This window comes from Strix aluco, chromosome 1 (assembly GCF_031877795.1).
Source record: "Strix aluco isolate bStrAlu1 chromosome 1, bStrAlu1.hap1, whole genome shotgun sequence".
NCBI classification, from domain to species: Eukaryota; Metazoa; Chordata; class Aves; order Strigiformes; family Strigidae; genus Strix; species Strix aluco.
In genome coordinates this window covers 126,240,241-126,262,112 of record NC_133931.1, presented here as the reverse complement: position 1 = coordinate 126,262,112, position 21,872 = coordinate 126,240,241, and the positions used below count along the sequence as shown (strand labels likewise).

General features: G+C 43.2%; 1 protein-coding gene across 2 annotated transcripts in view; it reads right to left on the bottom strand.

Annotated features, from left to right (window-relative positions):
* HACD1 (3-hydroxyacyl-CoA dehydratase 1) overlaps nt 1–21,872 on the bottom strand; it is a 102,304-nt gene that overhangs the window by 46,215 nt on the left and 34,217 nt on the right. The window contains exons 1-2 of one of the 2 annotated variants that reach the window (XM_074834629.1): nt 879–1,053; nt 486–581 (exon numbers count right to left, since the gene is read on the bottom strand). In XM_074834629.1, the coding sequence (XP_074690730.1) occupies nt 486–581; nt 879–973 (191 nt within the window). In that variant the 5' untranslated portion in view covers nt 974–1,053. Of the gene's footprint in view, nt 1–485; nt 582–878; nt 1,054–21,872 lie in introns of those variants that run through there. The other variant, XM_074834628.1, reaches the window with a different exon arrangement.

Sequence of the window (21,872 nt, the reverse complement as noted above, 5' to 3'; positions counted from 1 at the left end):
TCAAGTGAAAGGGCTCCCACGAAGTACGATGCTACACAACATGAAAAAGGCTTCATATATCTTGCCTTCATCCTATGAATTTTAAAGGAGAAATCTGTATTTTTATAAATACACATTTCAAAAATGGTAACAACATTACCCAGCTCCAGCTCCACCTTCCTGGAAAGAAGAATAAAAGATACCTGGAACATGCCATTCAGCAACACTTTTTGCATCGTACGTTAACAAAACTGCTACACGCAACATTTTATTGGACTCAAAACCAACGGCAGAGTGACTGCTGTCATTAAAAGGGCCTATGAGCAAATAATTTATTACAGTTAAAGTGAATTTTCACTTTCTCAATCTAACAAGTCTCTAACGCTCTCTTTGACTAAGCTGCCAAAACAAGAGTAAGAATGAATTGGAGCGAAGGCAAATTTCTGCTTCTGTAGACCTTCCGCGCAGACCCACACCACGGGTGACCGCCGGCGGGCAGCCCCTACCTGTTCTCGGTCTGAGGAAGGGACGTCAGGGGAGACCTGAGGACTCGCACCACTTTCGGCGTGACAGCAGCTACACTCGCGTCCTCCTCCCAGCCCCTGGCAAGCAAGACGGGAACACAAAGTTGTCAAAACCAGCGATTAAACATCACCAGGCGTGAGCGGCGCCGGTCCCCTCCCCACGACCCCCTCACACGCCGCCAACAACCGAGCCCAGCCCAGCCCAGCCCGGTCCGGTCCGCGCCCGGGGGCCGTCTCGCCGGGCTCCGCCGCGCCCCTCTCCCGGCGGAAGGCGGCGGGGGGCTCGCCGCGTCCCGCTCTTTCCTCCCCAGCCGGCCCCGGGCGCTCCCGCCCCACGGCCCCGCCGCAGCGGGCGAGGCCCCCCGGCCGCCCTACCTGGCGCGGAGGGGCTGCTGGCCGCCCAGGCGCAGGAGGCAGCCGCCAAGCAGCAGGCTGCCCAGCGCCGCGGCCAAGGCGATGACAGCCCGCATGGTGCGCTCGGCAGCGGCGCCCGCCGCAGCTACGGCCGCCCCATAGTATTTAAGGCAGGCTGCGGGGAGGGGGAGGCGGCCATGGCAGCCACAGGGTCTCTCTGCTCCGCCCCTCGCCCGCTCCGGCGGCCGCAGCCCTGCGCCGCCGCCGCCACCCCCCTCCCACCGCGGCCGCTGCTCGGGCCCTGCCCGCCGGCGCGGCCGCTCTGAGGGGCCAGGCGGGCGCAGGCCGGGCTTCCCGCCAAACTTTCCCCTCAGGCGAGCGGCGCGGCGCCCCCCGGGCAGGTTCCCGAGGGCGGGCGGCGGCTTGGCCGGGGGCTGCCGCCCTGTTTTCTCCGCTCGCCCCCGGGGCGGCGGTGCCGGCTCGGCGAGCTGCAGCGGCGTCAGGGCAGGAGCCGGGCGGCCTTTGCGAAGGGCCGCTCGGGGCGCCTCTCGGTAGCGGAGGCGGCGGGCGGTTACCTGCGGTGCGAGGGAGTTAAATACCGTCGAAACTTTAATTGGGGGGGAGGGGGGCTGCGGTGCCGGCGAGCGGGTGGAGGCGCCGTGCGGGGGGCGGCGGCGGGATCAGCGTGCGGAGATCCCGGCAAGGAGCCGGCGGGGGAGGCCTGGGCAGCTGCCCTGCCCTGCGGGGGGGCCGCTGCTGCTTTAATAGATCTTTATCTTGTTCTGAAATAACGTTCAGTGTGGTGTTTGTTTTGTTTTAAAAAAATGTATTGGTAAAGAAATGTTTCTGTAGTAAGCTTGCATCTTTTTACCTAATTGTGCACTTAGTGTTGTTTTCAGAGTGCCAGCCATTGCTATGAAAAACCCAGTAAGGTGATGAGGTGCCATTAATTAGCCCCCTTTATTACGAGAGCGGGGAGTAGAGGTGCTGTACCTTACAGCAGCCTTTCAGTTGTGAGCCAGCAGACACCTCGTTTTTGCAGATTCTTCCCTTTACTTACATTTTCTGTATCTGCAAGTGTTCCCTTAAGCCTCGGAGCTGCTCTTATGTTCTCAAACAATGGCTGGAAAGCCTCAGAATAAGAGCTCCGCTGCAGCTGTATAAATGAAGTAACAAGGGACTTGGTATTCTGACTGGTAAGTGGTTAGGTATGACAATGTGAAGCAGCATGCCTGTGGTCCATCAGAGGAACAGCGCAGCACCAGCTGTGATGGACTATGCCAGGAAACATCTAATTATTTTTTTAGGGCCTTTGTTAGCTCACTGGTGAGTAGTGCTGTGGGTGCTGGTGGGAGGGAGCTAGAAGCAGTTGCAGGCTGATGGGGTAGCAGGTATTGGACTGGCTCATTGCACAGTCCACCTGTGAGCCAGCTCAGCGTCTTGGCTTTGAAGTACTTAATTGTAATAGAGAAACAAAGGCAGTGTTAAGACTTCTGAAGTCTGGAAGAAGTTTGCTGTTTCGAGGTTGTCATGAATCATAAGTGTCTTGAATGTGAAAGTGTTTCAACACCATTTCCAAAAACTTACTTCAGCTTCAGGCCTATCCTATAAATTCAGTTAACATTGTATACGAACATGTAGGGGCCAACAGTCAAGCTTTTCAAGGTACACTGGTTAGCAGATACTAGAAATTTCAGTCCTGCTGTTACCTCTGTAAAACTTGAAGGCTCCTACTTACATTAGTTGATATTATCAACTGTTTTATAATATCCATTAAATATGTAAAACAATAGATCTTCCATTTTTGGAATGTCTAGTGGTATTCTATTTCAGCTCTGAATGAAAGAAGGCTAAGAATTACAGTCCAGAAAAGTATTTGTTTTTTTCTCTCACTGTTATTTTCCTCTGCAGTAGTATCACTGTCAGCTAATCCATGGGAAACTTAGTGAGGTCAGTGGGGACATTGTATTTCAAGTTAGAGGTCTGTTGCCAACACCAGTCTATAATATCAGGAGAGATTTTTTCCCCATCAGAAGGTTAATTTTTGTGTCATATTAAAGTTCTTGCATAGAAAATGGGAGGATTATAAGATATATCTGTTTAAATTAGACTTGGCACTTGGTGCTTGTTGTTTACCAACTTTACAAATATTTATTGACTGATTGTCACAATATCTCTAGGTGTTACCAGCCTCAATTTCCTAGCAGAGCTGCTTAGTAGAGAGGTTAAGTGACCTAACTAAAGGGTGAGATGAGAATCAATGGTAAATCAGGATTCAAATTTAGGAGTGCTGGATTCAAAGATCAAGTTTCTCTTGCATCATATTGCCATGTCAGAAGCGATGGTGTCAGGTAACACATTGTAGAGGGTCAAAATGATAAAGGCACAGGTGCCAAAGATGCCACATGGGAACAGACAAAGACTGAACAGTGTACACTGAGACTGTGTCCCCTCCCGTCCTCCTCCTGACAGCTGGAAGCTGCTGCATCTTGGCAGCATCCCCCAGCCTCTGATTCCCATTAGCTTCCGAAGTCAGTGGGAACTGGTAATTGCTGGCTCGCACAGAAGGAGGAGATCACTAATCAGCCAGGTGGTGTCATGATGACTTTGTTGCTGAGTTCCTACAACCCTATTTAGCTGCTAATTTGGAAAAGTAAAATGTAGCCTTGGGTCTCATCTGTGAAAGGCTGCTGCCCCCCCAGGACGACAGGATTGCATCTCGAAAGGAGTCTGATGGTAGTGCCTGTAGGGCTGCTGGTCACATGGAGCTAGCTTAGCTGCCTTATTTCCAGCAGCTAAATCATATTAAGAAGCAATTAATGTTCATTAAATGCTTTCCTAATGCTGCCTTCTCATCTAAGCAATGGCTGTCATAGGGATATTAGTTATTGTAAATAGGAGGGGAGATGACTGGTACAATTAGGAAGAAGAGAGGTACTAAAAATATTTGGTGAAATGGGAGTCTCACGGTGTGGCAAAGCATGCGAGTCCCCAGAGTGAGGTGTTGGTGCGAGACTACTATTTCAGTATCTTTAGTGTAGTCATCAATGTGAGTGCTTTTAGCAAAAAAATATAATCCAACAAACCCACAAAACCGAAGCATATGTGTTTCAAACTAGGAGAAAGTTATTGGTTCACTGCATTTCACAACTTTTTTATTTATTTCCACCCACAGTTCTGGGCAGCATGGTTTGAATAATGATAAACAGCAAGAACTGAGGTGCTGTCTGCCAAACTCCAGGACATCAAATTGTCCAGATCATTTCACAAAATAAAAACAGGAAAAAAAAGTGCATTCCTGTACCCTATTAAAAAAAAAAGTCAATTCCAAACTAAATAATCACCTTGTGTGGCTCTTGCTGCCATGCTTTTTCAGTCTTGCCTTAATGTTTTTCACTATTTTTTCAGGATGAGATTTTGTGTCCTCAACTTACAAATTAGGCTTTATTAAAATAATAATGTAATAACTAAATTTGCTGACAGTCTGTTGAGGTCTACGTAAAACTAGCTGAAGTATTAGGTATTTAAGAGCAGTTGTGTGTACCCCAGTTTTGACATGTTCATCAAGTGTGCCAGTGACGACTCATCCTGTAAGTCACTGTTCACTCTCCAGAGAAAGTCAAGGTGAAAAAGGGGCACATGGAGAAGTCTTCAAGATACTGAGGGTCTCATAAGTGTCACACTTACTGTAGGACTTGCCTCTTGTGCACAAAACTACTGATTTTTGCTAGAGTAATGTATTGTGTGTGCTTCACCAGATTCCTCTGTTTAATTTAACCAAGTAACCAGCTTCTCTTTAACAATCGTCATCCTGTCCCATGGCAGATAAATATTCATTGCCAAAAATGCATCTTGTAGCATAAGCAGACTTGAGGCCAGAAACTACTGAAAATTAGTGCTCTACTGGCAGCCACTGTGCAAGGCTTCATCCAATTAAGGGCACCACGGGAACTGAGCTGCCCATGATTGTAGTGCGGTCCAGCGTGTATGTTCTCCCGAAGGAAGCTGATGGGGGGGGGGGGGAAGAGGATCTAAATTCTACTTAGATACAAAGGAGGATTTTAATGCAGAAACCCTGAAAACTCTCAAGTTGTTAACCTGAAGGGAGAGGTTGTGTTTTTTTCCCTTCTCTCTTTCTAAATGCTCTCAGCATGACTCCTTAACACCACACTGTAAGAAAGGCCCTATTGGGTCAGACTAGAACAGCATGTTCTTCAGGCAGTGCCCAGCAGCAGACTCCTAGGGAAGAACTGTGCAGTGATCCGTCCCTAGGATCCTTTCTCAGCTTCCAGCAATCAATGGCTCAGGGAAGTTCTGAACCAGAGCTATCTGTGTGTTTAGTCGCCTTTCATGGATTTTTTTCCATATTTGTGTCTAATTGCTTTTTGAAACCATGTAAACTGTTGGCATCAACAGCAGCTTGTGTCAATGTTTTCCATCCAAGCTGAAATCCTTCTCATTACGATTAGCCAAGGAACAATTTGCTAAAAAAGTCTCTGTTGTTATTTGGAAACTCTGATCTGCTATGCTAAAGGACATGAAGCGGTAAGTATTCGTCTGCAAAGAATTTTACTACACATTGCACAAATCAGCGCTGCTGTTAATACAAATTCACAGCATCCACTGCTAGAATTCAGAGTGAGTTATTACAGAGCATACTGTGAATGCAAATTAAAAATAATGCACAACACTCCACCAAATCCTAATGGACCAATGGCACAATGTCAAATACATCAGAAGCAAAGACTTTTAATACTATTATTACAACCCCAAACAAACAAAGCAAGTAAATCAGCACTGACAAAAACTGTTCGAGCAACATTTACTCATCACAGATCAGCATGCAGACTGACGGTACAGCTCCCAGCGGTTCTTAAAATGCCTGCACGGCTGAAGGGGGAATATGCCTCCAGGGATGTCACACAATGGAAGGGTTCTCATCAGACACTATGGTTGATGGTGGAGGTAATTATGTCAGGCTAAACATTTCTTTCCATCAGTGAGTGTGGCACAGTGTGTCCAGCTGCTTATCTGTAGAAAAATCTGATTTGGGATCACGTGTTTGCTGAAGTGTGCATATAAAATACTCAACAATAGAAATGAGGGGCCATAGTGGAGCTCGGAGTCATCCTTAATGATACGTGTGATGGGCTGCAGTGGTCAGTCAGCATCGTTTATGCTTATGGGAAATAGGAGCCACAATTTAGAAAAACAAATAAATGCATGATGTAGGCAAATAGCAGGGATTACTCAGAAGAATAAAAGAAAGGGATGGGCTGCATGAGGGCCTAATTTTGGGATGGAAAAATTATCTATTGAGTTTCATCCAGGATGATGGCCTGACAGTCCGGGTCCAAACTGGCTTCTTGGGATCACAGAGCACTGAAAAAAGCTAGAGCCCATTTTTCTGGGCAGTCTAACATTTCCTTTGTTGAAATTCACATAGAGTACAGTAAATAAAAAATTAAGGAAGCATCATATGCTGATGTATGAGGATAGACTACTTTGTTGGTACCGAAGAGAACAACAGAAGTGATACAGAGCACCATAAACTTATGGATTTGAGGGGTGTGGATGAAGGGAGACAGGACCTCTGTGTTTAAACAGAAAAATCCATTAACCTCATTAAAAAGAGTTAAAAATGTAACTGCCCAGATTGCAGCCTAAACCTGTTCTCTCATAAGACTGATTCTCCCGCTCTTTTCTGCAGTAGAAACTGTTAAATACTCCACAAAAACATATCTGCTGTGAATACCAGATTTGGCATGTTCCATCATTGGGTACTTAGGCTGTTTGCTGCATTGTGAAGTTAATGCTGCTAAGGCTGTGGCACAAGGGAGCTGCCAAACGGGTGCAGGGGTGCCCAAGCCCCCTGCCTGAGAAAGGGACATGGGGATCCACAGTGGGGGCAGCCAGATGGGGCTTGTGATTGTGAGATCCTCCGCTTAGAAGAGGGTATTGCTTGGGGGAGAGCCCATATCCCAGAGATCAGGGGGCTGTGTAGGAAATTAATTGTGAGGGTGCTTGAGGGCCAGGAAGCCATCTCAGCAAGGTGCTTTAGCTCAGATGCAGCTTTAAGCACATGAATATTTCTGTTAAACTGGGGCCAGTCTCATGCTTCTGGTGAAGAACCTGCCAAAGTCCTCTGAAATCTCAATGTGTCTCCACAAGGAAACATCAGTTTTTACACAGGACAAGAGGCATATCTGTGCAGTGACAGGGAAAAGCAAGGCACTCACCAAATCTTCAGCATGCCCTGGGAAGAGAAATGATGTTGGAAAATAAGCCATGCAAAAAATACCTCTTAGCATCAGGGTAGCCTTCCTGTTTCAGGATCCTCAGTGAAACTGAGGAAAAAAAAAAGACAATTTTTTATTTCTGTTTGTCTAGTAACATCTTGAGCCATTTATGAACTGTTATTGAAGAACTTTACCTCCAGACAAATATGTTTGGGCTACTTCAAGAGACAGTGAGATGTACAGGTGTTTGGGAAGGCTTATTGTAAATTGGGTCGTCTCAAATGTCTTTTTTTTTCTCCACTCTGAAATATTTTGTGTCTAAATGATACCAATTATAGACCAGCATCCAAAATGGGCCAAAACACAGTGGGATTCATGCTGACAATTGAAAGAGCCATCTCAGCCAGCACACGAAGCTCGCTGTCCTGCTGTGGTCAGAAAGGTAGTGAGGGGAGCAGGGCTGGGGTCATCCCTGGCAGCCGCGGAGCAGCACAGCCCCTCTTTGGCATGGGGAGCAAGTGAGAAACCTTGGATGAAATGTGCCAAGGCCAGGGGCTGCAAAAGCTGGTGGGTGGAGGCCAAGGGAGGGAGCTAGGACATTCCCCCTCTCCCAGCAGATCATCACTTGAGCTCAGCTCTCTGTTCTCTCTGTCCTCTAAAGAGGTAGTGCTAGGTACAGGACTCCATCCCCACAGTGAGATCCTTTGGTATATAAATATTATCTCCTCCGTGATTCATGCATTAATTAAAAATGACAATTCTTTTAAATGTTGCCTTCTCCATTTCAGTAAATATGCTGATATCCCGTGCCTCAGTGACAGGCCTTGCTGATCGTATTGCACTCCTGGCTCACTTTCATTAGGCTCTGCAAATATACTGCCATTCTCACAAAATCTGTGTGCTGGGTAAGCCAGAATCTCTCTTACGGTCCTCAGATAGCCACTTATGTATTTGTCTCCCTCTCAATTACTGTACTTCCAGAGAAAGCACATTTTGGTTTATTATTATCCAGTGCTTTCAATGGCCTGGCAGGAGAGAATTAACGTCTAGCAGAGGGGTAAACCAAATGTAGCCTAGGAAAAGTGAGTGCCATCTGACAAAAGGGATCATTAAATACTCTTATATTTAGCATTATTTTCAAAACAGGTATTCAGTACCTAGCTCCCAGGTGAGACTTCTGCAGCACATGCTCAATTTCTTCTTACAGATTGATCAACCTTATTTTTAACCTTGAGAGCTGTAACAACACCCATAGTACTTATTTAAAATGAGACCACTGTGTGAGGAGCTTAGAAATGCCCCAAATTATCAAGCCCAGCTAAGCAGACTAAGCTTATAAATGTATGATTTACATATAGCATTTCTGAGTCTTTATTCAACAGTCTTGGCGTCACCATCAGATCTGAAGGAAGCTAAAAACATATCAGTGTTTGGGAGGAAGACCCAAAGGCGAGAGCAGGAGTGAGAGGGGGAGGGCAGAGGCCCTGGGGCAGCGAGGGGGTGCGTGGGGAGCCACCAGGGCTCAGCGTGGGGGACGTGCAAGGGTGTGTGGAGCCCCAAGGGCAGAGGGGAGGGAAGATGAAGGCGTTTCAGTGGAGGGGAATGCTGATGCTTAAAGTGCCATTATCATATGCTGGGGAGATGTGCATTTTAAATACCAACACTTAAAATCCTTTGCCTTTAATGTCGTGTTTGCATATTGCATGAGTATGCATCTGACCGAATAGCTGAGCATGTGTAAAAGGCAATTCTAAAGCAAGGAATCATCACTTGAAACCTGCAGCTGGAGAAAATTTATTCAGGCTTTCCAGATGTACTCAGGCTCAGCTTGGCTGTGCTTAAGAGCACTGAGAATTTAACAAGTAAGCAATATGTGATTTTATTGATAACTGTTGGGTATGGTCATGAATAACTGAATGAACCCTGCTGACAGCTGACCAGAGGGTAACAGACAGCAGCAAGGCGACACAGCAGCACCTCACCCCAAACCACACTGCCTGGATCTTCCTTGGCAAGACATGCTCTGCACCACTTTTTTCCTTCTTGTGTGAGTCACTCTTCGGTAATGGCAATAGTTTTTTGGGGAAAAAAAAGACATGCCCCACCTCGATCTTTTCACCAGGGGTGAGATTGAGACCTCAGATTCAGTCCACGTTGGAAGAGTTGGAACTAGCTCCCTTTCTCAACCTTGGTAAACCAAAATATCAGCATTGAATCGCATGTTTTCATTTCTGTGGCCCGTTAGCATCTAGCTAAGGATGAATAACATGTAGTGGCAGGTATCTGAAAGAGCTGCTCTATGGGATATTTGCATGTAGCGTACTGAGCCCTGTAAGACAGGAAGCAGTGGTTGTCATGGGGCCTGTTTCGTGTCTGACCCAGTGAGGCACATTGAGATCTGAAGAAAGATGATCTCTGGAAATTAAAAGGTGTCGAGTAGTTCAAATTTGTGACATATTGATTTCTTTGTTCAGCCACTGTATGGTTTGTAAAGCTGCAACACAGCACTATAACTCAATGTGTTGCTCCTCAATGACTGGTCAGTAGCCCAGTTATAAATACTGTTTTATCATTTACTGACATTTTACATTTATTGAGCATATATTTTACCTAGACTCATAAAGAGAGTGCAGAACATTTTTAATAAACACGAAAATATTCAGGCTAAACAAAAGCAAGAATGCATGACTGTGGGAGTACATTGCCAATGTGTGATGAGAAGGTGCTGCCAGATGTTCTGCAGGAAATTGGGGAAGGAGGCACCAGCCAGGGAGCTGTGATGGAGCATGGACAGTTGCACTGGTAGGGCTCTGGTGCCAATCTGTGCCATGGACACCAGCTGGCTGAGGTCCTGAGCCTGATGTGAAATGAGTGGAGGTGCTTTGAGCTTTTCCCCCAGAGAAGGCATCATCCTAAACACATCCCGCAGAAGCTGTTGGAGGGGACAGCAGGGAAGGGAGCTGTGTCTTCCCCAGGCTCTGGGTGAAAAAGCACTGAATGAGCTGTGGGGTGGGCACATGAGGATCAGATCACTCTTGTTTTTTTCCAGTTACAGCAAACAGACATTGTGTTTTTCAGACTATACCATCTGCATTCCCGGGTCAAAGTAATGTAATATAAAAGTGACAGAACTCCCCCTTTGACTGTACTGATCTGTTCTGTAATCATAAAGTTAAGATTGTATAATACTTGGAAGCTTGTGTTAGATTCCTGATTTCATATTTAGTCACTTCTCTTATATTTAAGAACAGAGAACATTTCTGGAAATTAAGTAAGTTATTAAGTATAAACTTAGTTTCCCATTCACATTTTGTTTTTAAATAGCCTATAGATACTGTGTTTTCCCAGGCAGGATGTAAAATGAATAAATGGTGTACAAACAGGCTGGTTTTGCCAGCTATAGGTACAAAATGTTGTAAGAGCTTCTGGTTTAAAAGGAAGCTGAAATAATACATTTTTCATGCAAAACATCTACCTCATTAGATCTAGTTATTTAAAAGATCTTTAAAAAACAAAGACATAAAAGTCTACTTTTAGGGGACACAGCTGGGACACCATGGCTGGATTTCACAGGATCAGATACAGTCATATGAAATATATACATCCACATCAGAACCATTCACCCTGGCTCCATTTATACTTAAAGGAAAGATACTTACTTTTGGGGAGAAATTTATCTCATCCAAAAGTGAACATATTTAAGATCAGATCTCTTACCATGCATATAAAAAGATGCCAGAGAGACTGGTTCAGCTACATGTGAGATAAAGTCCTCCTCCCTGACAATGAGAGATATTTAGGGGAATTAAAAGCATTCCTGTCATCATCTGAAAACATAGATCATTTCCTCTATTCCAATGTATTGTGCTATGAGATGGCAGCAAGCTTTTAAATGAATATTTCTTATGTGGCCTGGTATACAAGTTCTACTGAAGACACAAGGTTGAATCAAGTCACATTTTAACATGGACGCATATTTAATTATGTAGGAAAATTAGTTTAGAGACTTGGTACAGCGCATGCATTCATGTCGTTATTGATATGAGTTATCCTTTCAGTGGACACCCTGCTACATTCACACTGCCTACTTCAATTTCCCCTGAAATTAGAGGCAAAATTTGCTTCTATCTTCTCTTTCCTTTTCATGTAGAAAATGGCTGCCATGTTCTCTCCCACATCACTCTCTCCCTTACAGCAGGGTGGGATTTTCCAAGCACTTACCACTGAAATCAAAGGGAGTTTTGCTGTTAAATTTCCCAGGGAGCAGAATTAGTTGGTAGGAACTACTCAGAAAAATCCTGCCCCCACCAGAGTAACTCATCCATCATCTGTGAAGGGCTCTGGTACCCTGAATCTGGACGGCACCAGCGTGCAGAGCACCACCAGGCTTGTTGCTCACTGTGTTTATGTTAAGAAGGTCACACAGCATGTGCTCGCTTTGGCAATTCAATTACCAAAAGCCCATTTCCTCAGTTATTCTTCCCCCATTCAGAGACTTGGAAAGACTATTGGGTTAAATTTTTATTTACATTCATGAGAAAAAAAAAATATTAATGGAAGGCTAGGTGCTGTAATGTTCCAGAAAGCTGAGAGAGGTGCAAATCAGTGAACTAGTATTCTGTCAGGCTGAGCATGCTCCTTCAAGAAAACAAGCTGCCAAAGGTTTTATTGTACTGAGCCATAAATGTGCAAGGTGATTATAGCAGATAAAGTCCCCGAAAAGAGTTCACGGGCCTGGGCACAAAGAGCGCTGAGATCTGCAAAGCGTTGTGAGTACAGACGCAGCCCAGCCATGCAGGAGGCCTTCCCGGGCAGCATTACAGCTGGAATATTTTACTGAACAAAGAGGAGCTAAACTCCTCGAAAAAAGGATTGGCAACAGTTTAAAAAAACCTTAAGCTGCGCAAAATATGAAAGACTCACTCTGTGATTCCTGGAAAATGACAGTCAAATTAAAGCAGGGCAATTTCTAAACCCCTCCTGTGAACCTGTTTCAGGAACTTTTTTCTGTTGCATTTGAGTCATTGTATTGAGTTACGGAAGTGGAAGTGTTAAAAGAATTTCCATCATGCAAAACATTCAAAGCTATTCTTAATTTTGTAAATTCCTCTTTAAGAAGTAACTGTTATGGGGAAGGGAAACTAGTAATTAATGTAGATGGTGCTGTCTCAGGAAAGAGTGAGCTTGGCAGCACAAAGAGCTTGTTTCATGTTTCTCCAGCTATTACCTTTTCTTAAAAAAATATTTACTGAGGAGCCTTATTAGTTTGAAATAATATTTTTCATAGGATTTCTTCAATGCACATGCTATTCTTAATTTGAACAAAACAGACATTCTTTGAGTAGCTGTCCAATACTTTAGTCTATGCTTTATGTAAATAAATTTTATATTTATACATGAGCTGGGAACAGTAATTTGCCCACGATATAGCAATGGATTATACTGCCATGGAATTAAAAAGCAAACAATTTGGTCATGAGTTAGCTTCATTGCAAGCCCTAAATTAAATTAGATTAGGGGTGATTGCCTTTTCCTGGCCAGGATTAAAATATTAGCTGCTTTGGAGATCAGGAAAATATTCCCAGGACCAAATCTCAAGAAACTGAAGGATGCTTGTGATTTAATTATGCATCTTGTGATATTTAGTGTTTTTCCCACTGCTCAGTCACCGGAGTCATGAGATTCTGAGAAGCTGAGCTTTTTCTTTAAAAACTAAATTATCAGTCCTTAAAATTGCCGAGGGGGGAAAAAAAAAAAAAAAAAAAAAGGAAGATCCTCAGTGTTAAAGAAATGAGAGAGAAAAAAGATGAACTATTTTGGAAGAATTGGTGTGTTCCTATGCATGTTTTGAAAAGCTGTGTTTGATAATATCAGCCATTTCTTCTTTCTTTAGCAGCGGTAAGCAACTAATATTGACAAGAGACTGTGTAGTTCACAGGGATCATTTTTAAACCATTTTGCACTGCTTGGTCCGTAGAGGGAAGCCCCAAACAAATCAAGATCAGGCCAAAGAGCCCTGGGCCCTGTCAGCACAGAGCCCTGAGCCTCCTCCATCCCCACCACAGCAGACGGCGAGCGGCACACATGCCAGGCAGGAGTGATCTGGCACAGCTGGAACTGGTGCCTCCTGGCAATGACTAATATTTACAGTACTAACAACTCGATGGCAACTACCCTCAATCAACAAGCAGTGTTAATGTTTTTCTACAGATTTCACAGCCATGCTCATATTCTGGGACCAGATGTTTATGCCAGGCTGTCTCGAAGGTGAGAGGACACGTGGGGAAGGGGGACCCCAGGGCTGACACACATACACACCATCCCGATGAGTACCAGGTGGCACCAGGTCTTCGCCTCCACAATGAAACGTGGACAATGACTATGAGACATTTAAGATCATAACAACCACCGTGTGGGCTTTGGGTAGCCTCGATATCTCTCTCCAACCATGTCCAAGAGGAAGAGCATAAGGACAAAGGGATACACCCAGTAGGCTTTCCCTTAGTGCAACCCCTCAGCACTCTGAGTTACTGGTGATCTCTGGACTGTCTTGTGAAAAAACCTAAGGGATTTGTCTTCCAGCAATTTGTCTAAACTCCTCTCGAACTCACTTGCCGCATGGAATGGAATTCTACACTTTGGTTGGGCATTGTGTGAAAAAAAATGAAACAAACCTCTGTAATTTCATCTGTATATCTGATAATTTCACCACATGATCCTTACAGTGTGCAAATAGTGACTAACATTTTCTCATTTATCATCCTCATGCCAGTCATTGATTTAAATATCCTTGTCTTAATGCTTCTCAGCTGATGAGCTCTTTATTTTCTTTACATCTGGAAGCAATTCTTAAAAAGTTTTAAAAAAATTTAGAAACACAGCTTACAAAAACGCCAATTTTTCCAATACCTGTCTTTAGGACAATTTTGCATTGTCCTTGGTAATTAATTTGCCAATACTACATGCCACATTTTTAACAAGCTCTTTTTTGCACAAATTCAAAATACAATAATAAGGAGCTGCTTTCACCTGTGACTGAGTAAAAGCTTTGAAAAAAAGCCAAAATAAGAACAACAAAATTAATGTTTTGTAAAGGAAAAATGTTATATGAGATTGTATCTTTTACCAGCAGTAAGAAAAAAAGCAAAGAAATATCACTTCAAGGTTTTGTAGAAGAGTCTAATTTGAAGGAGCTATTTATAGGGGCTGCATATTATGTTAATTTGGCTTCTCCTCCCATACAAAGGCTTCCTTTGAGATCTTTTATAGTAAAAGAAGGAAGAAAGCGAGGGGCTCTCACAAATAGAGTTATGATAAAAGCTACTATCATTATAACAGATCATCAGAAAGAGAGAAGGAAATGGTGAGACAGCATTCATCACTTTGAGAAATGCTCACAAACAGCTCCTGGTTAGGTAGGACTAGCCCCTTTATGAAGAGGGATATGTTATCAGAAGAATGCAATTTTTCCTCTTTGCAGGCTGTTTACAAACTCATCCTGATTTCTTCCAGTGTATTTGTTATTTGCAAGAATTCATTCAAATACCTCACTCAAAACAGTAAGAAAGAATTATTTTGTATTTGAGAATTTCATTTCCCTGAAATGTTGTTGGGGTTTTTTTTGCATAAATGGAATTTAAAGTTTTCAGCTTGTAGACTGTATGCAAACAGGTCATTTTAAGCAGGTTATTTTCATTGTATTGAGGTCATTGATCACATTGGTTTTTCTACTGCATGGCTGTATGCGTGAAAAACAAGCTTTTTGATGTGGGAAAACAGACCAGAACTGATGAACTATTGACAATGAATATAAATAATAGATAGCAAACAGGAAGGATCTGTGCATTGTAGAATTTCAGGTTATGTTTTATTTTTGCTAGTTTAAAGGGGATAGCGGCACCCTGGCCCCCTTCACTGACTGTTTTACTCCTAAAAATGTAATTTTTTCAGGAAGAGATAAAGAAAATTTTTACAAATGAAAGTCTGCAAACAGCAAACACAATATGGATAGAGAATAAATGTCATGTCAGAAATTATGCGTTCATGGATGCTGCTTTTTGGCCAAGTTCTTTTCACTCCCACTGCAGATGGCCATCAGAGTTAACCCTTTGCACAGTGAAACAGTCCCCTCACAATGTAGATATCCTCTAGAAATGTGGTGTTGGAGTAACCTTATTTAAAAATATTAAACACCCACTAGAAATAATTCACTGAAGCTTATGAGTTCTTATCTGTATCAAGAAGTTTTCCCATTAGTCCTTACTAGCAGTGTTAACCAGACACTCAAAATACCCGTCACTTTGGAAGTGTTCAAAGAGGAGCTCATATCCAAGGTATGTGGCATAGCAGCATTAGCCACTGTACAACTGCTTTGGCTGGTGTTTGGGGAGAAGCGGGGGGAGGCAGGAGGTGGCAGGCCGGCTGCTTGCCCACACGTGAAGTCCATCCACCAGCTGCTGGGGGTGGCCCGGGGAGCACCACAGAGGGTTTGCCTGGTGTGAGCAGGCATGCAGCGCTGCCCCAGGGGGCGCACAAACCACAGGGGTACTGAAAAGGTTTTAAAAATTAATTGTCTGCACTCCAAAATCATCAAGCATATCACATTTTGTATATTGCCCACGTAAGATGGACATGTGAGTTAAGAGCTGAGGCTCAGAAGAGCTGTTGCCTGTGCAGGTGCTGCTGGCTGTGGTGGCTCTGCCAGCTTGCACGGGGATTTTGCTGTGGTATGCACTATCTGGTGTTGACTTAATGTCATCCCAGACGTTAGCTGAATGAACTCACACCATCAGATCACATCTTGGGCCAGGAAATCTCCTGCATTTAGACCAGATGTAAGAATGTATGTAAAGCCATCTCACCATCCCTTTTAATTTTTACCCCTAGCACTAGTCTGCAGTCAGGTTGGAGGCATGTAAAATCACGGGCCTCATCATTTTTCAGATCAGGGATAGAAAGTAATCAGTAGCTGCCAATTCAACAATATGCCTTGAAACATCACCATCACACTCATCTCCTTTGAGCTGGCAGCCGATACCAAGACTACAGAGTCAAAATGAATCCTTCTGGACATTGCTAAGTCAGCATAATTTCTTCTCTTATCACCCCATTCCTCAAGGGTGGAGGCAGAGAACATCCTGATCTCCTGCATCCAGTTATTTCCATAACTTCCAAGGATAGAAATACTCTTCTACTTCATAAGTCGTCATAAGGTGCTCAACCAGTGTCACCTGCATTTGGACAAGAGGAGGAGACAGCAGAAGACCCCTGGCTCCTGTGATGAAACATCCTTGTATACACAGACACTGCTCCTCAGCTTTGTCCCATGCATTCAGGTTCATAAGTAACTCTGCCAGATTCTTCCTGTGACAGTCCTTCCCTCCTACACTAATATCAGACGAAAGATGGATTTCCTGTTTCATTAAGTTTAGGAGAGTTTCCACCCATCAATCTACATCACGTGCCTTGGAAGCCGGTTCTTAATTCCTAGTAAAACATTTCTATGTCTAGGAATGATTGCAGCTTTCATGTTATATGCAACGAATTTTCCTCATTAAGACTTTAATTTAACTCACATTACAGATTTCCTTTATCTACTTCATAATAGACTACTATCTAAAGAATATCTCAGTATAATTTGAAATGAACATAAAAAGGCTGCAGGCTTTAATCCTGAGAGCCCAAGGAAGTGGCTCAGATGCCAACTTCAATAAGTATTTCAGAACCAGAGATCAGAAGTCTTAATACATTCCCCTTCTATTAAAACAACTTCCCAAGGTTTAAAAAGTTACCCAAGCCTGAATTACTTGCTGAAAAGTAATCCAGATTTAAAAAGGGACACTTCTTCCTGCAAAAGGACCTGCCTTTAATTTTTATTCTAGCATTGCTCAGGGTGGGGGATAGTGTTATTTAAATGAGCTTAATTCTGCTAGGATAGTTAATTCATTGATACGCTTCTACACAACTACCTTTACCACACTTTGTCACTGAGCCACTCTGAATTTTCAGTTGATGCAGCCAGATAGAATTGAATTGGAAAAAGTTGACATTTCCAAATGTGTCCAAGTAGGAAGTGATTCAGTGGTTCCAAGGAATGGAGCCAACTGTGAAAGACCATTTGCAACATGATATATCTGGAACCCTAAGCCACCCTTTTGTTTTATGAGCTTCTAATCTTTCTATTTTAATGTGTGGTTCTTTTCCATAGGAAGATTTTGATCACATGCTGGTTTCCTTTGCATCTGCTGGGAGGAATTTGTATTGCAACTTTCTAGGGAACTCATCACAAGGACAACCAGTGGTCCCTGTCTTCTCCAAACCCTACTGGATCCCAGTCAGCCAAGGACAAGCTAGCAAAATACGGTGAGGCATACATCTAAAGAAGCTAGTTAGCAACTGAGCCATTGTCATTTTAATGATTAGACTTTGACCTTGGATTCAAAATATTAATTCACATTTGTCACAGAAATGGTCATTGAGGTATGCAAGTCGTGCAGGCTCATTTTATAACAGCCTATTTTGCAGCATATTGAGGTATTGTATGCCCTGGCAGAACAATCGAAAGCTTGTTTTAGCTAATAAGGAAACTGCTGAGGCACATGAATAACCGTACTGTTTTCCAATACATTTCACACCGATTAATTTTCCAGTTTTATGAAACAAGCTGCGGTTATCTTTGAGTCAGGTTCAGTGAACCAGTGCTTGACTTTAAATAGAAAACTACTGATGTCGCTGGGCAGATGTGTGCAGGCACTCGAAAGACCAGGGCTCCCATCAACACTGAATGACACTATCCTCTTCAATCTCCCTCTTGTCTCCCCTGCTTGCTTCTGGCTACAGAAATACTGACTTCCCTTGCAACTAAGTGGTATTTTCATTTGATACTTACTACATTTTCATTTAAGAACTTATGTATCTGCCCTGCAGAGTTTCATAAAAGAAAAAATGAAGATCAATTTTTACTTTTCTAATTCCTTTTCTATACAGTTTACAGGTTTCTCTGAATCAGGTACTTTGTGGGATAGAAGCTGAAGAAGTGTTTGGTAGGCTGGCTGAAAGAACAGCAGAGCTGTTTGCTCCTCAGATGGTTTTGTGTTGCGACTCTGTCCATTAAGGGTGTTCCATAAACTACCAATATTAATAACTAAATAGTCTTCTCTCGGATATCTGCACATCAATCTTGGCTTCCCTATTATCATTAAATAATCCCAATCTTCAGTCTGTCATCTAAAAATTGCTAGTGGCTTTTTTTCTTTAAATTGCTGCTGAACTGCCAAAAAGAATAGATCATTCTCCTTTTGCAGCATGCTGGTAATTTAGAGTGGCACTGAGATATTAATTAACAGCCCGTGACTGAAGTATAGAGCTCAGACCTTTTATTTCAATCATATACAAGCACTTCTGCTTTTGAACTGTACTTTACACTTAAATATTCAAGCCTCCCTCTTTGATTCAGAGCTTTCCTTGCCAGCAGACATGGCATCAGTCCTGGCTGTTTGCACAAAAAGGTAGGAAGAGTGACATTTACGCTTACTAAGAATCATGTTTCTTTTTGACATAATGGATCAATCTGTAGGCTCTTGTAGAGCCTGTTCTTTTTCCCTCTGAACTCCCTTTTCGTAATTACAGCATTAGGTACACTCAATCACTACATGATCAGACCGACAAATTCAGGAAGGACATTCACACTCACATTTTACCTTATTTCCGCTTTGATCTAAAATGACATCTTTATTTTTCAGGAACTTTGCAGTGCTACAGTAACAATTTCTATAACGTCATGGTCTCACATCTTACTGAGCTGGGACTAGTTAGCAGCTGGTTGAGAAAAATCACAAATAAATTCAGCAATGGCTACAGAAGGTTACTCTGAAAATTGAGTTGGGAATATTTCTCAACCCAGCTCCTGTGTACAATTAAGATATATATTAGTGAAAACGGTAAATCAGAAATAAAGCAAAGGTCCTCTTGGACAACACAGATAAGTAAATATCCCAAAGGTGTTATTAGAAAATAATGGAGACTATAATATGTAATATAAATAATAGACTCCACGTCATAACTGACTCCCATCAAGCAACATCTCTTTCCTTTGTCTGATTATTTCTAGTGTTGCTATGCTTGGTTAGATGCATGTTAGTGGTGCTAGGCACCACATTCCTGAGAAAGTAATTCATGCTTCGAAGATGCACAGTCAAGTCTTGCTTATGTTAAGCCAGTAGGAACAGTATAAACATAAAGCTCATGTCACTTACCTTTTCATACTCAACTGCCTGGATATCTGCAGTAAAAGAGCGCTGGTGCGCTAGAGGATGGAGCTGTTGGCACACTGCTGTTAGGAGGGATGAGGAGAGATGCCGGTGACATGGCTGCAGGACCCTCCCACAAGGACTTGCAGTCCCTTCCATTGCTGTTCCCTGCAGGATGGCATATGAGCACCATAACTCTCCACCTAATACTTATGTATGCCAGCTAGATCAGCTGGCCGACACAGAGATCCTTTTCAAAGCAGCAGTGAAGGGCGTTGAACCCTCACACTGAGACCCCTGGTCTGTGCGGGTAGAAAGGCTCCAGCACCATATTGACAGCACAGCCAGCAGCCAGGGCAGAATTCCACACATAGGTTTAAATATTCTTAGCATGAAAGGTGCCGTATAAGTGTCAGTCATCGTGTTCGCTGTTGGCAGAGGGTTAGGTGACTCATTTTATCACCAAGGCTATTCCTAGAAAAAGAAAATGTAAGTGCCTTAGAAAGGGAGAAGGGCTCTAAGTACAAGAAATCTTATAGTCTTTATAAGGGTGCCGTAGGTATCTTGATTAAGTACCAGTGAAATCCTGAGTGATTAATGATCAGAGGAAATAGCAACGGGTTTATGTTACTGGTTGTGCAGTATCAGCCCAGGACCCGGTAGGGGGATCAGAGATCTGCAGTACTAGAGACCAGAGACGCAGGCACAGGAGACCAACCTCTTCCAAAGCTGTGGGTCTGTGGTGCTTATGAATTGTTAAAAGCTGCATAAGAAAGTCTTCAACATCCTAAATAGAGAACTCTGGAATAAATACTGCTTTGTTTCCTGTGACTACTAATTTACCTGTTACCAAACTTTTTCCTGCCCATAGGAATGATTTCCACTCAGCTGTATTGTTATATATTGTTAGAGAAGTTGAGAGAGGGTGCATCTGCGCTAGCATTTTACACTCAGAGAATATGTTTTTAAAGTCAGTCACCCTATCAACCCTATTTTTGTTTGCTTTGTGGAGTGGTCTCAGGGTGCACAAGCTGGACTGATTTCATATTAAATTAAACAAGAAAACATGCTTCTGGACTGTACCTAATGTGCTCCAACCACTAATGGCATTAGTAACCTCCTCCATCCCCCTTCACCCCCCCGCCCCAAACAGTGTGGACATTGGATCCTCAGTGCCAACTGTTTCACTCCACAGATCTACTCCTATTGCAGGGCACTACTTGCTGGTGTGGGTATCCATTCAGACACTCCAGCCAGACTCATGCTGATTTATGCCTCTGCTGATCTGGTCAGCAATATGGGGTCTCTGCTGCTTCCGATTCAGTTGGAGCATGTCAGCTGACACACCTTCAGCCTTGCAGGTTGTAAACTTCAAAATCTGTAGACTAAACTCACTGATTGTATGTCAGGGTGTCCATGCATTCCTCCACATACACTCTCTCACAACCTCCAGCTCCTTCCTTCATCTTTCCTTATCACTTTTTACACTGGTGGATGCAGTCAGCCCCACTCCTTTCCGAGATACAATTTAAAATCATGCAATGTAGCAAAGCACAGAGAAGTTAAAAATCCATTGAGTTAGCAGGTTTGAGAGAGGGCATTATTACATCAGAAGGCATTCTGGATACTGCTCAACAGTTATTTCACCTATTTCAGTTACTCTGCATACTGCAGATGTGTTTCTATCTTCTCTGCATTTTCATTTTTCCCAGAATGATTCAGGAGTAGATGGCTTCCTGATATCTGAGGACTGGCCAAAAGCCCATATTCAAAAACTGCTCTATTTCAGACAGAAAAAAAGCCATCAAGGTAATATATGGACTTGAAAACTCAGCTATAAGCACCTGTTCATTTCTTCATAGATGAAGTTCAGTTGAGTGCATCTTGCTTCTAAAATTGTCCTGACACTACTGGGAATGTTGGCTCAGAGTAAAGGAAATGAGCAAACCCAACAGCTCTGCCAAACTCAGTGCTACGAATGCTGAATGTATTGGGAGCAGAGGGAAGACTTATTATTCACCTTGTGGCCACTGGCAAGTTTGATTGTCATATTTCATTTTCCAGGACATTATATTTAGACAGAGGAGGGATGTATCAGAAAGAGTATTCATGTCTTGATCTGGGTCTGCACAGAGAGGGGCTCTCGGTGATAGGAAGTCTTAACTAAGGGGTTTATATTTTTCATGAATGAGGACAACATTTTCAGATGTGAGCAAGTTGTGGTCACTACAATGAGAAGGGAGTTTTGCTGTCAAGTCAGATCTCCATGCTGCTGCCAATTTATTTGCTGCTGCTGCTGCTGCCCCTCAGAATAGTCTCCAGTTAAGGAGGTGCTAAAAAGACATTGATGTGAAGATAAAAATAAGTAATTTGCTAAACAAGAAACATTTTAAAAGTATGCTCATTGAGTCAGAACAAAAATCCCTACAGTACTTTGACCCAAGCTTCTTCTGAGATTGCCAGTGGCAGGAAACAAGGCAAGAACCCACCCTTGACTGAGAAAGCTTTTTGTTAGGTGCTTTATAAGG